The sequence below is a fragment of the Bufo bufo genome, chromosome 1, assembly GCF_905171765.1.
Source record: "Bufo bufo chromosome 1, aBufBuf1.1, whole genome shotgun sequence".
Classification (NCBI taxonomy): Eukaryota; Metazoa; Chordata; class Amphibia; order Anura; family Bufonidae; genus Bufo; species Bufo bufo.
The window spans coordinates 562,616,782-562,638,176 of NC_053389.1; the positions used below are offsets into that span (position 1 = coordinate 562,616,782).

Sequence of the window (21,395 nt, forward strand, 5' to 3'; positions counted from 1 at the left end):
TGAACCCCTGGTCTAATTCGTGCCATTTTGGGAGGTTACATGACTATGTGTATTGAAAAGGGTGGGACATTGTATACGTTGAGTAGTGAGGTCTGTTCCATTGTCTCTCTGTGTGTATTGGCGATGTCCTTTGTCCTGAGAGATAATTGAATTACGACTCGGTTGTCTCCAGGACAGAGGACATTGTGTATTCTCCTGCCTGTGATGATTGCATCAACCCAGAGTGAGGTAGTTGTATCGCGGGCAGAGGGGAGGATTTTGTGTGGGAGTGTCTGAGTGTATTGTACGTGGTTATTGGCTGTTTTTACAAAACCCTGTGGGTGGTAACCTTGTTGGAAAATGTGTATAAATCAATGCTTGTGTGTTCAAATAAAGAGTTCCTGTTTTACCCTTCATCATGTTGAGGCTGGTGTTTGGGTAACTGATCGACACTGGGGGATTGCTATTTGCTGAAGATTTGCTATACTCCACTGGCATAACTACTAGCTCTTGTAAAAGCTGTTTCTGCTCTCGGGATTTGGGAGAGGTTCACCCACTGGAGACTGGAGCCTTGTCGTAGGTCCAGGGTGGGTAGGAGACGGTGAGACCTCAACCAAGCTTCGGCGGTTCGTGGGGTCTGCAGCGCTTACGGTGTCAAGTGGAGTGCTTGGGGACCTCTGGAAGCACTAGGAGCTACTATCAACGGAGGTACCTGGTCGGGGTGCTAGGAGATCCGTTACAGAATCCCACAAGACTTGTCTGTACCTTGTGCAGAATAGACATTTATACCACCATCAAACATACATTCTTGTACTCAAGTCAAGTGCAATGATTCTTTGTTTTCTATTTTTTTTATTTGTCCCAATATTTTGGGGGCTACCTACCCCCCAAAAAAATAAAAAAAAACATTGTTGGCTACCTGTTCCTCCTCCATTGCTGCCTCCACCTGCAACACCACATTCACCGCCTCCTCAACCTCCGACTCCATATCCACCTCCTTCTATGAGTTGCAGGTTAATAATTTTAAATTTTTAGTTATTTTATTTCATTTTAAGTTATTTCCCTATCCACATTTGTTTGCAGAGCAGTTGCCATGCTCTTAAGCACATTTTACTGCCTTTTACATCCCTCTAGCCTTTTCAAGGACTATTTTAGAGCCATTTTAATAAAATAAAAAAAGCCAATTTAAGTGCCCTAAATTGAAAAGAATCTTATTTTCAATTGTCGGGTGACATTTTACCATTTTTGGCGTATACAAACCCCTGCAGTGCCTGGGTGACAGGAGCCTAAATCTCTCAAAATCCTCTGTTGTATTGCTGGGTGACATGAACGCCCTTTTGCCGTGAATGAAACCCTGCTCTGCATTGCTGAAGGGTGCATAAATCTCTCAAAATACTCTGTTCTATTGCTGGGTGACATGAACCCCCTTTTGCCGTGAATGAACCCCTGCTCTGCATTGCTGACAGGGGCATAAATCTCTCCAAATCCTCTGTTGTATTGCTGGGTGACATGAACCCCCTTTTGCCGTGAATGAACCCCTGCTGTGCCTGGGTGACTGGGGCCTAAATCTCTCAAATTCCTCTGTTGTATTGCTGGGTGACATGAACCTCCTTTTGCCGTGAATGAACTCCTGCTCTGCATTGCTGACAGGGGCATAAATCTCTCAAAATCCTCTGTTGTATTGCTGGGTGACATGAACCCCATTTTGCCGTGAATGAACCCCTGCTCTGCATTGCTTACATGGGCCTAAATCTCTCAAAATCCTCTGTTCTATTGCTGGGTGACATGAAGCCCCTTTTGCTGTGAATGAATCCCTGCTCTGCATTGCTGACAGGGGCCTAAATCTCTCAAAATCCTCTGTTGTATTGCTGGGTGACATGAACCCCCTTTTGCCGTGAATGAACCCCTGCTCTGCATTGCTGACAGGGGCCTAAATCTATCAAAATGCTCTGTTCTATTGCTGGGTGACATGAACCCCCTTTTGCCGTGAATGAACCCCTGCTCTGCATTGCTGACAGGGGCCTAAATCTCTCAAAATCCTCTGTTCTATTGCTGGGTGACATGAACCCTCTTTTGCCGTGAATGAACCCCTGCTCTGCATTGCTGACAGGGGCATAAATCTCTCAAAATCCTCTGCTCTATTGCTGGGTGACATGAACCCCCTTTTGCCGTGAATGAACCCCTGCTCTGACAGGGAACTAAATTTAGTGAAAACATCTGTTACTGATCGGAAGATACGCGACTACAAGCGCACGCTGATGATAGCATTCCCACCTGACAGCGGGGGCACAGTGGAAGCACAAGGCGAAGGCAGAGGAGGAGGAAGAGGTCGCCAACGCAGCTGGGGAACCACCAGCACCTGAGAAGGCAGGGTTAGAATGGCCAAAATGTGGAAAAGCTTTGTCAGCCTTGGAGGTGCTGACCTGCCCTGCAGCCAGTGTATGGTGTGAACGTGTGTTTAGCATGGCAGAGAGCATTATCACAGGCCGCAGCCAATGTGGACAAGCTTAAGTTTATTAAAATGAACCAGGCATGGATCCCACAGGACTTGTCCATACCTTGTGCAGAATAGACATTTATACCAGCCACAACCATCTATTCTTGTACTCAAGTGCACTTATTCTTTGTTTTATTTTGTTATATGTCCCAATATTTTGGGGGATACCCCAATTTAAAAATAAAAAATAACACAAATCAGTGTTGGCTACCTATTTCTCCTTCACTGCCGCTTCCATCTACACCGCAACGTCAAGCTACACCGCCATATCCACCGCCTCCTCAACCTCCTCCTCCAAGACCGAGGAGATCCAGCCTCAGGCTGGGTCTCCTAGGCAACCTGTTAGTGTATGACTCAGTGTCATACACTAACAGGCAATGCATTACGATACAGATGTATTGTAATGCATTGCAGAGAGGATCAGACCCCCAAAAGTGAATGTCATAAATAAAGTAAAGTAAAAAAAGTTAAAAAAAAGTGTTTTTTATAAAAACTGCTATTATTGTGCTAAAGTGAAAAAAATAAAAAAAAGTATACATATTAGGTATTGCCAGATCCGTAACAAACAGCTCTATAAAAATATCACATGACCTAACCACTCAGATGAACACCGTAAAAAAAAGTAAAAAAAAGTTTAAAAAAAATAAAAATTTTGTCACATTACATCACAAAAATTGCAACAGCAAGTGATCAAAAAGGCGTATGCCCTCCAACATAGTACCAATCAGACCGTCACCTCATCCCGCAAAAAATGAGGCCCTATCTGAAAGAATCGGTCAAAAAATAAAAAAGCTATGGCTCTCAGACTATGAGACACTAAAATATCATTATTTCGGTTTCAAAAATACTATTATTGTGTAAAACTTAAAAAAATAAGAAAAAGTAGACATATTGGGTATTGCCACGTGCGTAACGAACTGCTCTATAAAAAAGTCACATGACCTAATCCCTCGGTTAAATGCTGTAAAAAAAATAATAAACGGTGCCAAAACATCCAAAAAGTCACAAAAAACTTAATATAGAGCAATAAAAAATCATATGTACCCTAAAATAGTACCAATAAAACTGGCACCTTATCCCGTAGTTTCCAAAATGTGGTCAATTTTTTGAGTTTCTACTGTAGGGGTGCATCAGGGGGTATTCAAATGAGACATGGCATCTAAAAACCAGTTCAACTAAATTTGTCTTCCAAAAACCATATGGCGTTCCTTTCCTTCTGCGCCCTGCCGTGTGCCCATACAGCAGTTTACGATCACATGTGGGGTGTTTCTGTAAACCGCAGACTCAGGGTAATAAATATTAAGTTTTATTTGGCTGTTCACCCTTGCTTTGCTACTGGAAAGAATTTATTAAAATGTAAAATCTGCCAAAAAAGTGAAATTCTGAAATTTCATCTCCATTTTCCATCAATTCTTTTGGAACACCTAAAGGGTTAATAAAGTTTGTAAAATCAGTTTTGTATACCTTGAGGGGTGTAGTTTCTAAAATCGGGTCATTTTTGGGTGGTTTCTATTATGTAAGCCTCACAAAGTGACTTCAGACCTGAACTGTTTTTAAAAAAGTGGGTTTTGAAAATTTTCTGAAAAAGCCTTCTAACGTCCCCAAAAAATAAAATGTCATTTTAAAAATGATCCAAACATGAAGTAGACATATGGGGAATGTAAAGTAATTGCTATTTTTGAAGGTATTACTATCTATTATAAAAGTAGAGAAATTGAAATTTTGGTAAAAGATTTTTGGTAAATTTGGTATTTTTTTATGAATAAAAATGTTTGTTTTTTTTTACTTATTTTTACCACTGTCATGAAGTACAATATGTGACGAGAAAACAATCTGAGAATATCCTGTATAAGTAAAAGCGTTTAAAAGTTATCACCACATAAAGTGACACATGTCAGATTTGCAAAAAATGGCCGGGCAGGAAGGTGAAAACAGGCCCGGGATTGAAGGGGTTAACTGCAGACTGTCAGCTTTAATTTGAGGGTATTTACATCCAAATCAGGTGAATGGTGTAGGAATTACAACAGTTTGCATATGTGCCTCCCACTTGTTAAGGGACCAAAAGTAATCGGACAATTGGCTTCTCAGCTGTTCCATGGCCAGGTGTGTTATTTCCTCATTATCCCAATTACAATTAGCAGATAAAAGGTCCAGAGTTCATTTCAAGTTTGCTATTTGCATTTGGAATCTGTTGCTGTCAACTCGCTAGATGAGATCCAAAGAGCTGTCACTATCAGTGAAGCAAGCCATCATTAGGCTGAAAAAAAAACAAAAAAACATCAGAGAGATAGCAAAAACATTTGGCGTGGCCAAAACAACTGTTTGGAACATTCTTAAAAAGAAGGAACACACCGGTGAGCTCAGCAACACCAAAAGACACGGAAGACCATGGAAAACAACTGTGGTGGATGACCGAAGAATTCTTTCACTAGTGAATAAGATGTTGATACAGCGCTCAGCTAGTTTATATTTGTGCACATTGCAGTCGTTCGCATATACATGTGCTTTGTTGTTATCATGTTACTTTTAAAGTTCACACTTATAGATAGCACACTTAGATTACTCAAGACGGTGTTCAGTCAGTTTGAACTTGTCTTCCCTCGGTCTGTGAGCGTGATGTCTCGCAATGTCGCTCTTAATTTAGCTTTAGCGGCTTTCAGCTCTGCTGTTTCTCGCTGAGCTTCTTCAAGCGCATGCGCTCTAGACTTGCCGAAACACAAATTCTTAACCGATGGTTTTGTCCTCGTGTTAGCTTGTAAATCACCATCCACACTGTCCTTGTGCAAACAGTCACCAGATGCGCTTCGGAATATAAATATTCCTTCCTCAGTGGAATGACATTTAGAAATGAATAATGGGACTTCTTAGTGATCTGTTTTTAAACCATTTCAAGTGACATTGAATATCTGGACCGGATCATCAAAAACTGGATTATAAAATTTGCATTATGCACATGTTGCATTTTCTTACTAGGTTTCTTTCTACTATCTTATACTATCTCTCTTTATCTTATGCTGCGTTGACTCACTATATATTATACTAATCATGTTATGATATCATGCCTATAAAACATCTTTCTGATTTGTGATTATTATTCCATTGTATATAAAAATGAAAAAATTAAAATAAAATGAAAAAAATAAATAAATATATATATAAAAATGAAAACAAATGAAAAATTAAATTAAAATTAAAAATTATATGCAGAATAATAGTACTACCAATCCTTACGGCATCCTTTGTCGGAGATATAGGGGTTTACATGCCCAAATTAACATATACTTAACCTTTTTTTATATATTTACTTTTTTTATGCGAGAGCTCCGCATTTGTGGGACCAAGATCAGCAAATTAATGTATTAATTGTAGTAGAAGTTTTATGCACTGTATGAATTATCGATCAAGTGGAAGCTATATTCTAATCATTGATAGCCTTTTATCCTAGAGATAAATTATATTTTTTATATATGTATGAATTATTGATGAAATAAAAATGCATGCAAACTGCTGAGAGCCAGGCTTTTTTATTATTATATATCCATTTAATAAACTGATAGGTGGTCGGTGGGCCGGCCTCCAGATTAGCAGGTGAGTTGGTCAATTTGGGTTAAAAAACAAATTGCATTCAGCGTTTAGCGCTGCAGTTATATGTGGTAAAATATTTTGTGACGTATTTCGGTGGAAAAACAAATCTTATGCAGCGTTGTAGTAATATGCGGTAAAATATTTTGTGATGTATCTCGGTGGAAAAACAAATTGTAATCAGCGTTCAGCGCTGCAATTATATGTGGTAGAATCTTTTGTGACGATTTCCACCTCCAGACCCTGTCATTGGGCCACTCTGTGGTCTCCTCATGCTGCTTCCAGCTCACTATGTCATAGGTCCACTCTGTGGACTTCTAATGCTGTTCCCACCCTTCCCCACTTAAAGGGGTTGTCCAAGTTATATTTATTGATGACCTATCCTCAGGATAGGTCATCAATATCAGATTGGCTTGGGTCCGACACCCGGCACCCTCGCCGATTAGCTGTTTGAAGAGAAGGCGCGCGCCAGATTAAAAACAAAAGGAGTAAGGTATATGGAAGAAGATAAAGAACTAGCTGACTGCCTCAATGAATACTTCTGTTTAGTTTTTACAAAGGAAAATGAAGGAAAAGGACCTCAGTTAGGAAAGAAGACTAATGAATTTTTTGATGCATGTGTCTTTACAGAGGAAAAGGTTCTAAGTCAGCTGTCTAAAATTAATACAAATAAGTCAAGGGACCTGATGGGATACACCCAAAGCTATTAAAAGAGCTTAGCGGTAAACTAGCAAAACCATTAACAGATTAACTAGTAACAGGAGTCGACCCAGAAGATTTGAAATTAGCAAATGTTGTGCCCATTCACAAGAAAGGTAGTAGGGAGAAATCGGGCAACTATAGGCCAGTAAGCCTGACATCAATAGTGGGGAAATTAATTGAAACCATACTTAAGGGGAGGATTGTTGAACATCTAAAATCGGTGAACCATCCGAATCGATTATTTGAAAAATTCACTCATCTCTAATCCTCACCATGAGTATTGGCAAAAGGGAATGTTCTCCCTCTGTGAGATCATCATGGCTCTGCAATATTATTGCAGGGCATTAATGGGCCATTATTGTAACCAGGTGCCCGAAAAAAGCCTGTAGGTTACACTGACAGGCAATAATGCTATGCTTTTTAATGCTAATCATTATGTAATCAAGCTTGATTGCTGTATCAAGTTTCCTAGGGGAACAAAAAAATAAGTAACATTAAGCTTAATAATGCTTAACAAAAAAGTCACCCTTAAAAAAAAAATCTATCTATAAATAAACCTTTTAATCATTAAAAAATCATTGCATTTTTGAAAAATAGCTCACCAAAACATGTTTATTATCAAGATAATGGTAACAACTAGTGTTCAGTGAATCGAAGTCAAACAAATTGACTTGGTTCCGAATTTCAGGAAAATTTCAATTTGCAGCGAAGCTGAATTTCCTCATGCTTTATGGTAACGAATGAATTTTTCCTGAAATAGCAGGGAAAAAAATACATACTCACCTCATCCACTTGAGCCCGATGAGGCCGCTGTGGTCATTTTGATTAAAGATACAGCGCAAAATCTTGCGAGGTGAAATATAACGTCACCACGCCGCCCTGCGTGGTGATGTCATCATGTCACCGCACAAGATTCAATCAAGATGGCTAAGGCAGCCTCTACCCGATCAAATGGATAGCCCTTAATGTTAATCTCATTTCCCGCGATCACCGATGAACATGGCATCTGTGGGGTTCAATGATGGGGGATGGCGTGATTACCCATCATTGTGAACACTACAAACAAAGAAATATGCTTTGGGACAACGCAATTTGTCACAAAGAATTTCTTTGTGAAATTCGGCAAAGCAGCCAAATCAAATTTTTGATAACTTCGCTCAACAGTAGTAACAACCTATAGAACAAGGTTTGTATTTGATGAAGCTGTGAATCAGGGCACAGGGGAGGCATTGGTTTTGCAGTGTAATGCATTTTTTAATAGCTTTTATAACAGGTTCAAAACACTGATTTCAGAAACAAAAAATTCCTAAAAATCAAGAGTGGAGATGAGCTAATCGATTCTAAAATTTTTACGCTCAACTAGGATTTTCAAACATGTTCTGGTACTACTGAACCAGAATTTTATGCAATTTGATAGAGAAAGACAGATACTTTTCTAGGCAACAAGAGCACCAAATGTATCTAGGCCTAAACTGAATTGGAGGGTCAAAATGGAACCAAATCTAATTTTAATTTATTTATTTATCTCTACCCAAGAGATAGCTCACAATTCTGAAAATGTATTCTCTTAGATTCAGAAGAGTAATTTTTGAAGATTTAAACCTTAACAACAGAAGGATGGAAGAATATACATTTTAAATCACATGTGAGAAAAGTAGAGTGTATATCAAGAAAATGTCATAGGAAAAGAGCATAAAAGATAATTACATGTAGGGATAAAGAACACATGACAGCCGTCATATAGCAAGGTCTTTAGAGGCAACAGGATGACCAAAATATGTAAGAAACACGTTTGAGACCGTTTAAAAGAAACTAGTTTAACCATTTTCTGACGCAGCGATTTTCCATATTTTTGCATTTTCAATTTTAATTACCTGCCTTACCGCCACCATAACTTTTTTTTTATTTTTTCGTTCACATCATTGAGGGCTTGTTTATTGTGGGAAAAGTTGTACTTTCTAATGCCACCATTTAATACTGCATACCATATATTCGAAAGCAGGAAAAAAAATCCAAACTGAGTGGAATGTCAAAACATGCTCTATATATTTCTATATATTTCCTCGATAAGAATAAAAAATGCCATGCAACCAAGTTAAAGGGGTTCTCTAGGTATATAAAAATAAAGCAATTTGATATATTTTATATGCATACGTTATACCAGGGATCCTCAACCTGCAGCCCTCCAGCTGTTGTAGTTTTGCAACAGCTGGAGGACCGCAGGTTGAGCATTCCTGCCTTATACACTTTCTTTGGATATTATATAGATACATTTTGTTTAATGAATAGTTGTTAAATTTAACATGGCTGTGATATTGTCCAACTGTCTTATACAATACCTAAGGAGCATTTTTATTACTACTGTAGATGATCCAAATGAGAGGAAGGAGTAGTTGGTGTGATCTGGTACAACTGGTGTCTGTCTTATCGGGTCAAAAAGGAATAAATAGTTTATAATACTAAATAAGCCAACAGTGAGGAAATTTAATTGACCACTGACCACTCTTGGACAGCAGAAGGAATATAAAAATCTTCTTATATGTGTCAAAGTGGTGACTTATGAAGGACCTGTGAACTGACACGTTTCAATATATCACTCATCAAAAGAAAGGAAAGCCTATGGTGTAAAGCTAACACCAAAGACTATACAACCACATACTCATATTCTGAATAAATATTACCTCTTTATATTTTATTGGTAAAATTGACAGATAAAAATGCATACTGGGTACGGCCACACAGTCACTGCAGATTTTCAACAAAAAAAACACGTGAAATGAGCTAGCTTTTTAATTCTGCTGGTCTTCTGCTGATGTCAATCATCGTGCTGCAAAGGTTGAAAACTGCAGGTAAAACCACAGCAACTGGCACACTTCTGAATGAAAACCTACAGTGCAAGTTAGTTTACGCTATGGGTTTTCTCTCCAGCACATGGATGAAATTTTTTAAATCTTGTCCATTCACTTGTACTGTAAATGTTTCATACTTTACGTACGAGATTCCACTGCAGAGAACCTGAAGCACTGGTGGCTGTACCTGAAGGGTTGTTTCACATACACACACCATTTAAAAAAAACTAAATTTTGGTGATTTTAGATGCAGTTTGAGCCAATGCCAGAAGTGGAATCAACAATAAGTTTAATCAATTCCCTCCCTCCTTTAAATTTTCCATTCCTTTTGAAACCATTTAATTACATTAAATAATTCAGCATTGATTAAATAAAAATGCTGTGCCTTAAACCACCCTAACAGTAGTATCTTATATTAATATTGGTTTGTCATCTGTATCAGTTTTATCAGTACAAACAAATAAATGAGAATATGTGTCAAAAGTCTCACATGCTGGACTTTTCTCTCTGCTGTTTTAAACAACATCTGCAGTGGAGACCCTGAAAAGAGCCTCTGACTGACATTTGAACACGGCCAAAGAGAATTTTTTTACATAAATGTTTGGGAAAACATACTGATCAGTTGAATCAAATACCTAAAAATGGAGAACCCCTTTAATTCTAAAATGCCTACAAATATTTATTTGTAACACATTTTGCAAAAATTTTCAGCAGTATCACTATGTGTACGTTTTGTCATGCAAATTAATATCAATCCGTTTTTTATAAAAAAATAAATTCAAACTCTACCTGGCATTCTGGACAACCATAACTTGGCTGTAAGGACCCAGTGAAGGGAAATTACACAAAGATAAGAAAGCATAGGAAGCAAGCAAAGATAAAACAGAAGATACAAATGAAGACATAACAAAACATTTAAAGGTAAACATCATACTCTTCATTTCTGGTTATGGCAGGCAAGAAATTTCCTTAGGAACATGACTGGCATACATTAACTAGATACATAGTGTAGAAACATACTGGGGAAACATGGACCAAAAATAAAATAAAACAAACATGCTGGTTCACAGCAGCAGTGTAACAAGAATGACAATACTTCCATCTTGTTCTTTGCATAATGCATGTAAAGTTTATTATATATATTCAGTTATAGACACATATCAGAGTCATTGGTGGTCCAGGCTTGAGACTCCTACAGTTCTCTAGAACAAATCTGCTAAAGCATACAGTAGGGTTGCTTGGAAGAGCTAAACATTCCCCAAAGACTTAGTCCATAGTTTGTTCTTAGTTCTCATGGCACAGCCAAAGGAGCTATGCCCTTGATTAATGTTTTAGCAGCTTCTGGCAAACTGTGAAGGTCTCTAAGCTTTGTCTCCAATGATGAAAACTTGTTTTGAAGACATTAAATGTTTGCTATCACTAGAGGAATGAATAAGCTTAAAAATTTGCCATAGATTTATTTTGCTAGAATGCAAATATAATTGGAATCCTGGGGCTTTAGTACATTAAGGATGAAACATCTTTAAAAAGGCCATAAGAAGCCAACATTTACATAATATATGTAGCTTCCTTTGAGTCTTGCTCTGTTGTGTGCTGATATATCATAGGCATGTGACATAATGTATATGAAGATTTTATTCACTTTCATATGTGATTTCAGTATGCTCTGGAAGTTTTGAATTTGTCACAATCAGAAGACATATTTTCATTAACAACTGTATGATGATTGGATAAGGCAATTAATAATTATAAAGTTGTTTGATTACAAAAAAACTAGAAAATTTTAACTTGGAAATTTACAAACTGGATAATCATATGTTTAAGAACTGAAATGTTAGTTGTAAAGTGAGCAAGCATTTAACATTGTACAAAATTCCTTCCTAGTATACTTGTGTCACATATATATTGTATCTAGCAAGTCTGAATTTCAGGTAACTGTATATAATAGTAAAATATAGGAGGCTGTAATGCAAATATTACTGTTTGTTCTTTTGAACTTTACAATGTCCAGTATATCTCACTTTGAATAATAATCACGGGGAAAATATAAGGGACATGTACACAAGTCTTGATCCCCTGTGCCCCAAAGTAAGATGTACTGAATTTTCTTAAGATTTAAGGCAGATGACTCTTAATAAATTAGTATAACCTCTGGCAGTCCATGTGCAAGAAAATGAAGTCTTCGCCAGCTAGGGGCTAGCAGAGACTTTATCTTACATAATTTTGTGGCGTAAGTTATAGTAAATCCGGCGGACTGCACAGAGCCCGTCCCCTTTTTTCAGCACTTAAGAAAAGTATGAAGAAGCTCAAAAAAGTTGCAAATATTGTGTGCACCATACTAGCAACTTTTTAAAGCCTCTCTATGTCTCTAACATGTTTATTCGGCAGAATTAAAAGTTATCATCAGCTTACCCTCTTCCTGGAAGAAGATACACTTTCACAAAAGGATCTGAATAACCGTTGTTATCTCTGGGAACAAGATTTCTTGCTTGTAGTATGTGGATTATGAGATTACCAAGATGCTTATCATAATTAACTTGAAGCTACAAAACACAGACAAAAAAACTCCCGTCCATAAATGCAAATGCACTACAAATAGCAAACAACTTTGTACATGACAAATCAAACACGTCATATTGCAGTAAGAAAGAGTAGGGATCTTCTGGCATGGATCAATAGTTGCTATGATAATTCATACCACATGGGCACTCATCTTATTGTATAATTAGCATTGCGTTCTGCCTGTGATTTTAAATAGCTAATGGTCTACAAAATCATGTTACAAGTATTAAGGAGATAGTATTTCTTCAATATAACAACATCAAACATTAGATGTGAGCAATTTTTTTAAATTCGGCAGCTTTGACTCAGGTAAGAATAAGTTAGACCTGAATCGAAAGTACTCAGATTGCCCTGAAAAGTTATGTATGACACTCAGAGGTCTCTGTATCCAACCCCTTCCAAGCCCTTTAACGTCAAAACAGCATTAGTTATGTCACAGTGACACTGACATACGTGGCTTTGGGTAAATGGATGGTAGTCGAAGGTAACAAACAGCCTGTGTAAAAACAAACTGCATTGTCAGATTTTATTTTAAATTAAAACATTGGCCACAAATTATCCATTTTCAGTGCAGATGCCTTTTTCTCTGCAATCCAATCCATAAAACGGTGTCCACTATTTTCAGAGATTCGTCTGAATCAAAAACACAAAAGGTTCTGATTTTTCTGGAATATGAATTATTGGAAAATTTGAGACCAATATGATTAATTTACAATTGATCCACTCATCTCTATTAAACAACAATGCTTTAAGTACCTGGATTTCACCAGTAATTGGGTGGGAGGATGCCTTCACAGCTTCAGTGGACTACAAAAACAAACAAAACAATTTACAATTAAAATGCTAAGCAATATTAGAAGTGAAAATAATTTGAATTTGTACAGAACAAATGAAGAAATTAAAACTGAGTTTTGACTGGTTGCTACAGAATGTTTTTTTTTTTATTGGATAGGTTTGATAATTGAGGCCCATTGTATTTCCATTCAGACACAAGAACATCTATACTCATATTATAACCTTGTGCTAACAAACAACTTTTAGAGATTAACCTGTAAGATAAACACACAAGAACTACACACCCATATTTTAATAAAAACTGCATTTTAATATATTCTTATAGCAAAAAACTGTTTAATTTCCTTAAAGAGAACTTGTCACCACAAAAAGCTAACTATTAGGCCTCTTGCACATGACCATATGCCCTCCGAGATATACGGTCCGTGAGCGGGCCATATGTGCCGGAGCAGCATTGATCATGCGTATGGGAGCACACAGCATTACAGATTACAATGATGCTGTTGATGTCGGGCCGCCTGTGGGGCTATTGTCCCGCACTCATATGATCTTATGTGTGCGGGACAATAGTCCCACGGGCGGCCCGACGTGCACAGCATCAAAGTAAACTATGATGCTGTGTGCTCCCGTGCGCACGATCAATGCCGTTCGAGATATATGGCCCGCTCACGGACCGTATATCTTGGAGGGGATACGTTCGTGTGCAAGAGGCCTTACACAGGAAATAATATCAGTCACTGTGAACAATGATGTCAGAAATAGCAGAGATAAATCTATAAATTACAAGTTTTATTGAATATTTTCCTACAAAACTGCATCCTCTCATCTCCTTCTGCTGTATAACCTGCTGCCTGTAGATTGCACTGCATTTTGCAGTGACAGGTTCTCATTGACATATGGTATACCTAGACACAGTCAATCTAACAAATGTGTCTCTTGGGTTACTTGGAACTGAAACAGTGGGCGGTACAGAAAGGGGGGTATCATTTATTTAATTATTTTACACTGTTCTGTGCCCATAAAAAAATAAAATCAAATAAATCAGCTAGACTATCTCTTTAAGGAACTGCCATAAAACCATGTTTAAAACACTTCAATGAAGCCATCATCTTAATGGTACCTTGCTGCTGTGCCTTTTCTTGCTTACAGAAGGGGAGCCAGGTTGCCCAGGACTGGGTACTGCACTGGAGGCTGTTGATGTTGTTCCTGAATGAATATAGGATCCTTTCTCCGTTGCAGATGAGACAACAGAAGTTGTCTGCTGCTGGGAAACCTTCTGGAGTTCAGCTGCTAGCTTTTTGGGATCCACTCCGGGGGACTTTGTTTTCTCTACTGTAATATAGCATAACAAATAGTCGGGTAATTAACACATATAAAAGTAAAGGGATTGCACAAGACTAGAAGAAAACCTTACTTATTTTCCATAAACAGCATCACTCAGTGATATGGGATATGTTTAATATTGCAGCTTAACACCATTTACATGAATAGGGCTGAGGTGCAGTGCCAAATACAAAAGAAAAGCTGTTCCTGGAAAAAGAGAAGACTGTTCTTCTAGTCCTTAATAAACCTCTTTAATTTGTTGCTTGCTCATATTATTTTAGGAATACACAATTACATTAACAAGCATTCATCCATATAACTTACCAGCCTTCCCTGGGTCATGCAGCTCTAAATTCTGTGGAGTTGCAGAACTTGATAACATGCTAATGTCCCTAAGGGTAAAAGAAAAGAGTAAGACAAAAAAGAGGAAATAGTCAACATATGAAAGCCAAAGAATCTAACATGCTGTATAAAAGTGGTTTCATAATAAATTAATATTGTTGTTCTGATGTTTAAAGGGAACCTGTCACCGGGATTTTGTGTATAGAGCTGAGGTCAAGGGTTGCTAGATGGCCGCTAGCACATCCGCAATACCTAGTCCCCATAGCTCTGTGTGCTTTTATTGTGTAAGAAAAACGATTTGAATACATATGCAAATTAACCTGAGATGAGTCCTGTACGTGAGATGAGTCAGGGACAGGACTCATCTCAGGTTAATTTGCATATGTATCAAATCAGTTTTTTTTACACAATAAAAGCACACAGAGCTATGGGGACTGGGTATTGCGGATGTGCTAGCAACCCATGTCCTCAGCTCTATACCCAAAATCCAGGTGACAGGTTCCCTTTAAGTTCTCAAGATGAGCTACCTGTCTCTTAAGACCATTTTTACATGGGCTAAGGATTGGAGCATATAGGGAATAAGCATTCCTATAACCATTTGTTCACTAAAATTTCCCCTTGGAAAGGTACCAGATTATTTTGGCACACACAGATTCCTTTTTTTTTTAGTTAGTTAGCTATCAAAGTAAGAAAAAAATGATGCTTTGATAGTTCAGTTGAAGTATTGGTTCTCACTGAGGAGACCCAGCGAGATAGCGAGACTTATTTTCAGGCATTGGTTGTTAGCAGAAACAGAGACTCCTCCATACTTTAGATATGTCACTTTTTTCTTTGGAGGAGTTTCTGGTTTGGCTGGCATGAGCTAATTCACATAAAATTGGTTAAAATAAAATGCAACAAACATATGATAGTATCAGCAGCATGCACAATGTGTATGTGCTACATTTTAGTGCAAATGTGCCATGGGTTTTGCCCTTTGTGAAGTGAAAATCAAACAGCAATTCTGCAGAGGATTTTAAACTCTACAGTAAGCTCTAAAATGTGCTATATGTGAATGGGATTTTGAAAAGTCCATTCACATGTATTGCACTACTCTTTCATCTGAAATTAGCCTTACCCGAAAGTAGCCTTAGTATTTCCCCATCGTGGTTTCAGAATTGATTTAAAATTTGGGGCTTGGAGATTATATGATTTCACAGGCAGTTAACTGCAGAGGGTTGTTGAAAGATATATTCATGTGACTTTATATTATATCATTTTGCTGTTTTACAGAGGAATTGTAGCTATTCTTTTTTTTAATTAATATGAATTTTACATTACAATATAAAATCTGACCAATATGCAGTTAAATGATATCTTGTACCTTATTTCTGTCCCACTTACTCTTTTTTCTGGATATTTTACCAAGCAGAAAATGTACCTAAAGGATTTGTCTGTCTACAATTTTGCAGTTGCTGTGTAACATATAAAGTCAGAAGTAAGACTGTTCCCTTGGCAGCCACATGCGTCAATCAGGACCCTTCATGTTGTATGGTGGTTATTTAGTACATATGTAGCAGATCTAAAGTTCAGATCTGCACACAAAAGCCATTGACAAATTCAATTAACATATTCTTGCCTTTTTTACGTAATGCATTAAGAGTCAAGGTGAGGATCATTATATGTGTATATAAGGGTTGGTCACAGTAGTACTCCTCATGGACTTTATGAAGATGAATAGATGTATCGTTGAAATTCAGGAGGACTAGACAGTAGATTATTGGACACTATTCTAAAGTAATTGGTTCCAACACATAGAAAAACTGCAATGCAGTGACAGGTGCTCTGTAGGCATTCATTTAATGTCAATTAACACAATAAAACGAACAAATTGTGAAAAAGAAATATGAAAGCAAACTCACAGTCTTACACAAATTTCTGCTTCCCCACTTGACTGACTAATGATACTCTGAACTTCTTCATATGTCTTTGCAGTTAATTGGAAGCCATTCCACTCTAAAACCAACATTCCTGGAAAGATAATTCATAAAATTGATATAGTGTATGAGCACAAAAACAAGTTATGATTGTAAAGAGTTGCCTTTATCTGCAGCAATCTCCTCCACTCTATGGGGAAGAGTGATGGCTGCTTCAATCGATAATCCTCATTCTTTCTGGGCAGCAGATCCCTGTTCAGACATCATGATCTGCTGCACAAAAACAATGATTTCAAAGTCATTTTACCCGATAAAAGCATTAGTAGTAACATTCGTTCCCGATAATCTGACTGACAATTGTGCTGTGTTAATCCGCCAGTATATCCCTTAAAAGCTATGGACACTTTTGGAGCCATTTTTTATCAATTGGTCACTTTTTCCAATTACAGCATTTTAACAATTTTCACTATATCTACAGGTCATTGCACTCTGCCTTACACTGAATCCATCAGGGATCTGCTCTGATGGCTCGATCTGTACTGTCCTGACAGCTCATAAATACTCATTTTAGTTAAATTTTATCAAACTGATAGAAATATGGCTTCAATGAGTGTTTATAAGCCATCAGTAGTTCAGAGGTATAGGCTACATATCGAGCCATTGGAGTAGCTCAATAGACTGCAGATATAATTAGGCTTCTTTCACACGGGCGTGTGCGCCCCGTTGCCGTATTGCATACTGCATTTGCGTATCCGCAATACACCGGTGCCGTTCCGTGTGCATTCCGCATCACGGATGCGGACCCATTCACTTTAATGGGTCTGCAAATCCGGAGATGCGGAATGGTGCGGAACGGAACCCTACGGAAGCACTACGGAGTGCTTCCGTGGGGTTTCATCCCATACTTCCGTTCAGCAAAAAGATAGAAAATGTCCTACCTTTTTGCGGAACGGCCGGATCGCGGACCCATTCAAGTGAATGGGTCCGCGATCCGCTGCAGCTGCCCCACCGACTGTGCTTATGCATTGTGGGCCGCAGCACGACCACGGGGCACACGCCGTGTGAAAGAGGCCTAAAACTGTAGAGGAAAACTGCTGACGATTTTTAATAAAGACTAATTGAAAAAATATATAATTGCCCACAATGAATAAAATGTAGTGATAAAAATTGCATGTAAATGTATCCATAACCTTTAAATATACTCAGTTTGGTTACCTGTGCAAAAATTGTACAGTAAATTGTGAATTTTGAAATATGCTTTTCTTGCTATGCAAAATGAACATATTTTGCATTCCTTGAAAGAGCAAAGTATGTTTAAACAACCACAGTATATTATGCTGTTTCCTAGCTTTATACCATTAATCAGATAATTTTTTTTAACCAGTTTATTTTTTAAAGTGTAATGCCAAGCTCTCAAAGTCTTAAAACAGACCTGTCACCAGGATTTGCCATTATAAACCTATGGGTTGTTTCTGGTATTGCCGACAAACTTTGAAGACCTTTTTTTTTAATGTCAAACAACACCTTTAAAGGGGTTATCCAAGACTATTAAATTCCCCCCATATGCCCAGGCCCCTCACAATGAATATACTTACATGGCTCCCCATACTGTCGCTTCTCCCAGTACGCGGATGAAAACATCCAGTGATGGCAGGGAGCAGCCAATGGCAGGCAGGGATGAGGATGAACCTCACTAGCATCGCGAGTGACGCTAGGGAGGCTCGTCCCTGTCCACCATTGGCTGCTCCCCTCAACACCGGATGTTTTCACCAGCGCACAATGAGAAGCAGCAGCGGCGGTGTGAGGACCAGGAGCGGCGCAGGGAGCCAGGTAAGTATATTCATTTTGAGGGGCCCGGGTATATGGAGGGCATTTAATAGTCTTGGATAACCCCTTTAAAGGGAACCTGTCACCAGGATATGCCTTTGTAAACTATTGCCACCACTTTGTCAGAGGTGAATCCTGGTGACAAGTTTCCTTTGAAGGCGTTGTTTAAAGTAACTGTTAAAGTAACTTTTTATTTAACTTTTATTTCCAATTTTTTTAATGTTTAGGGACAGTAAGCATAAGTATTTTTGCATTATACTTTACTAGGGAAATATGTTAATTCTTAATTTACGACTGCATCGGAAACCTACCCTTAGCAACCATCTAACTAAGGAGAATCCATCTTCAGCGTTGGAGATGTCAGGTAACTGTATGATAAAGAGGCTTCTCAGCCTGCCTATGATTTTCCTGCCCCAACGTCTGGTCTCTCTGCCCCAACCTCCTTACAGAGAACTGGACTTTACTGTAGGTGAGCTACCAGGCTGCTACCTCTTTAAGACTTGATCTCTACAGTTGTTAAGCGGTGAAATGGTTGGCTAACACAGTGGTTCTATACCCACTGCTGTAACAGTGGGGCTACAGTGTTCAACACAAACAATAAGTTTACAGGACATACAGTAGTAAACTTACTGTCAGCTCTGAATGCTGCAATCTGGCTCCTTCCTATTTCTTCCCATTGCTAACCAGACATGTGCTGGGAAGTATTTAATATTTGTTTTAGTAAGCTCTGTTACACATTTAGGGAGGCAGGGCAGGAACAGAGAAACCAGAGGTGGGCTGAAAAAACTCTGCATCATACAGTTATCTGACGTCTTCAGTGTTCAGTAGAATGCTGAAGACAGATTCTCCTTGGCAACCCTCAGTTGCAGAATTGCTAAGGGAAACTTCGCATACAATTTTATAATAAATATAAACATATTTCTCTAACAAATTATGTTATAAAAACACACTCACAGTGCCCCTACACATTAGAAATGACAGTTACACTTTAGGATTAGAAAGAACATGAGTAGGGCAATACCAGACACAGCTCACGGGCAAGGGTAGTACTGTTTCTAGAAAAAAAATAAAAAATCAGAATCTTTTTTCTAATAATTTACATGATGCAGTACTTACAGTTCACCCAACTGTTTGGTTAGATTGCTTTTGATGAAAAATAAAAACTTAGCCTGCGAATGTTACTCTACCCAGTGGTTCATATAGTAACTCAACTAGGCGATCCATTACACTAATAACCAAAATGATACACAATATTTGTTGGATCCCTTTAGAAGGAGAGCATAACAACAGAGTGAACAAACCTTTACTTATTAGGAGTTAATTGCGGATATTTTTCATAAAACATGAATGGCTACCTACTGTAGTACTATTGTCATCAGCTGCTTGGGATGTCTCCATAAGCAGAAGTAAATGAGAATTTGATGGGTAGGACAAGGGCCTAACTCTGGGTAAAAGCTGAATAACATTTAAACATTTATTACAAATATCTTCAGTAAATATCCCAATGTAATGAAGATAACAAAATAAGATGTGTTTTTTTCTTAGTGGTTAAAATGAAAACATTTTGTGTCATGCCTTTGTTATTGCTATAAACAGCAGAGCGGAATTATTTCCAAGAGTGTGTAAAAGAAAAGTGTGTACTTTTTGGTGGATGCCATGTTGCTGATCAATTTAATTCTAGAAATGTAGAATAATGCAAACCACAAAATTCATAGTGCACCATGATATAGTGTATCTTGAGAATATTTCAATGAATGTGATTTCTTAAAGTAGCATTTTTCTCTCATAAAGATTTGTTCCCAATAATGACAATGTCAAAAAAAGACATAAATATCATTAAAATTAAGTTGTATGTTAATGGACACTATGGACTAAAAATACAAAAAAAACAATACATTAAATATTTAATATAGTTAAAATCTGATAAACAATTATTTTAATTTATTTAAAATTGTTTTATGCGCTACTTTAAGAAGTTATCTAACATTCTTTTTTTTCTTTTTTTTTTTCTACACAGCAAGCTGAAATATTTAAAGACAACACACAAGGAATGTCCACTGCAAAATGGTACAATCATAACTTACAAAAACTAAAATGGATCTTCGGACATGTTTTGCCGTAATCCTGTGCTGTGGCATAACAAAATCCAAAAATAATAGATTGATAACATTGCATGAGCCTGTCATACCCAACATAAAAACAAATAAAACAGAACTGAAATGGGTGATCCAGCAAAAAGCATTTGGTTACAAAGCTGCATAAATTCAGAAAACAAAAGACAAGCAAAATCCAAATACTTGAATGATGCCTTCGGTAAAAACAAAGCAATAAAGATATCAGTGATGTGTAGCCTTTCATCTTTAATTCAAGGGTTTTAACAAAAATGTTGCATCAACCGTTTAAAAATGACATCCATTTTACACATAGACTCTCCATTTATGTGGGCTCAAAAGCAGTTGGACAAATTAACAGAATGATAAATATAGGGAGTAATAATAAAACCTAGATGCAAATACTTTGAAGTAAATGACTGCCTGACATCTGAAAACCATTGACAGAGAGCTCAGTGTCTATGATATGCTTTGCTAGGCCTTTACTGCAGCCACCTACAGTTGCTGCTTGTTTGTAGTGATGAGCGGCAGGGACAATATTCTAATTTGCGATATTTCGCAAATATTTGGTAGAATAGTCATCATATATTCGCGAATTTGAGAGTTGGCAAATATGGTCTTGATTGCGAAAATCGGCAATGTAATATGTGCGTAAGGGCTACTTTCACACTGGTGTTTTGGCTTTCTGTTTGTAAGATCCGTTCAGGGCTCTCACAAGTGGTCCAAAACAGATCAGTTTTGCCCTAATGCATTCTGAATGGAAAAGGATCTGCTCAGAATGCATCAGTTTGCCTCCGATCAGTCTCCATTCCGCTTTGGAGGCGGACACCAAAACGCTGCTTGCAGCGTTTTGGTGTCCATCTGACGAAACTGAGCCAAACAAATCTGTTCTGACACACAATTAAAGCCA

The 21,395-nt window shown here is 37.8% G+C and overlaps 1 protein-coding gene across 1 annotated transcript in view; it reads right to left on the reverse strand.

Moving 5' to 3' along the window:
• The window catches only part of PCLO (piccolo presynaptic cytomatrix protein), a 193,708-nt gene that overhangs the window by 74,268 nt on the left and 98,045 nt on the right, over window positions 1-21,395 (reverse strand). Inside the window, exons 10-15 of the mRNA XM_040414091.1 lie at window positions 16,533-16,641; window positions 14,614-14,681; window positions 14,087-14,298; window positions 12,928-12,978; window positions 12,022-12,152; window positions 10,399-10,425 (exon numbers count right to left, since the gene is read on the reverse strand). Of these exons, the coding sequence (XP_040270025.1) occupies window positions 10,399-10,425; window positions 12,022-12,152; window positions 12,928-12,978; window positions 14,087-14,298; window positions 14,614-14,681; window positions 16,533-16,641 (598 nt within the window). The remainder of the gene's footprint in view (window positions 1-10,398; window positions 10,426-12,021; window positions 12,153-12,927; window positions 12,979-14,086; window positions 14,299-14,613; window positions 14,682-16,532; window positions 16,642-21,395) is intronic.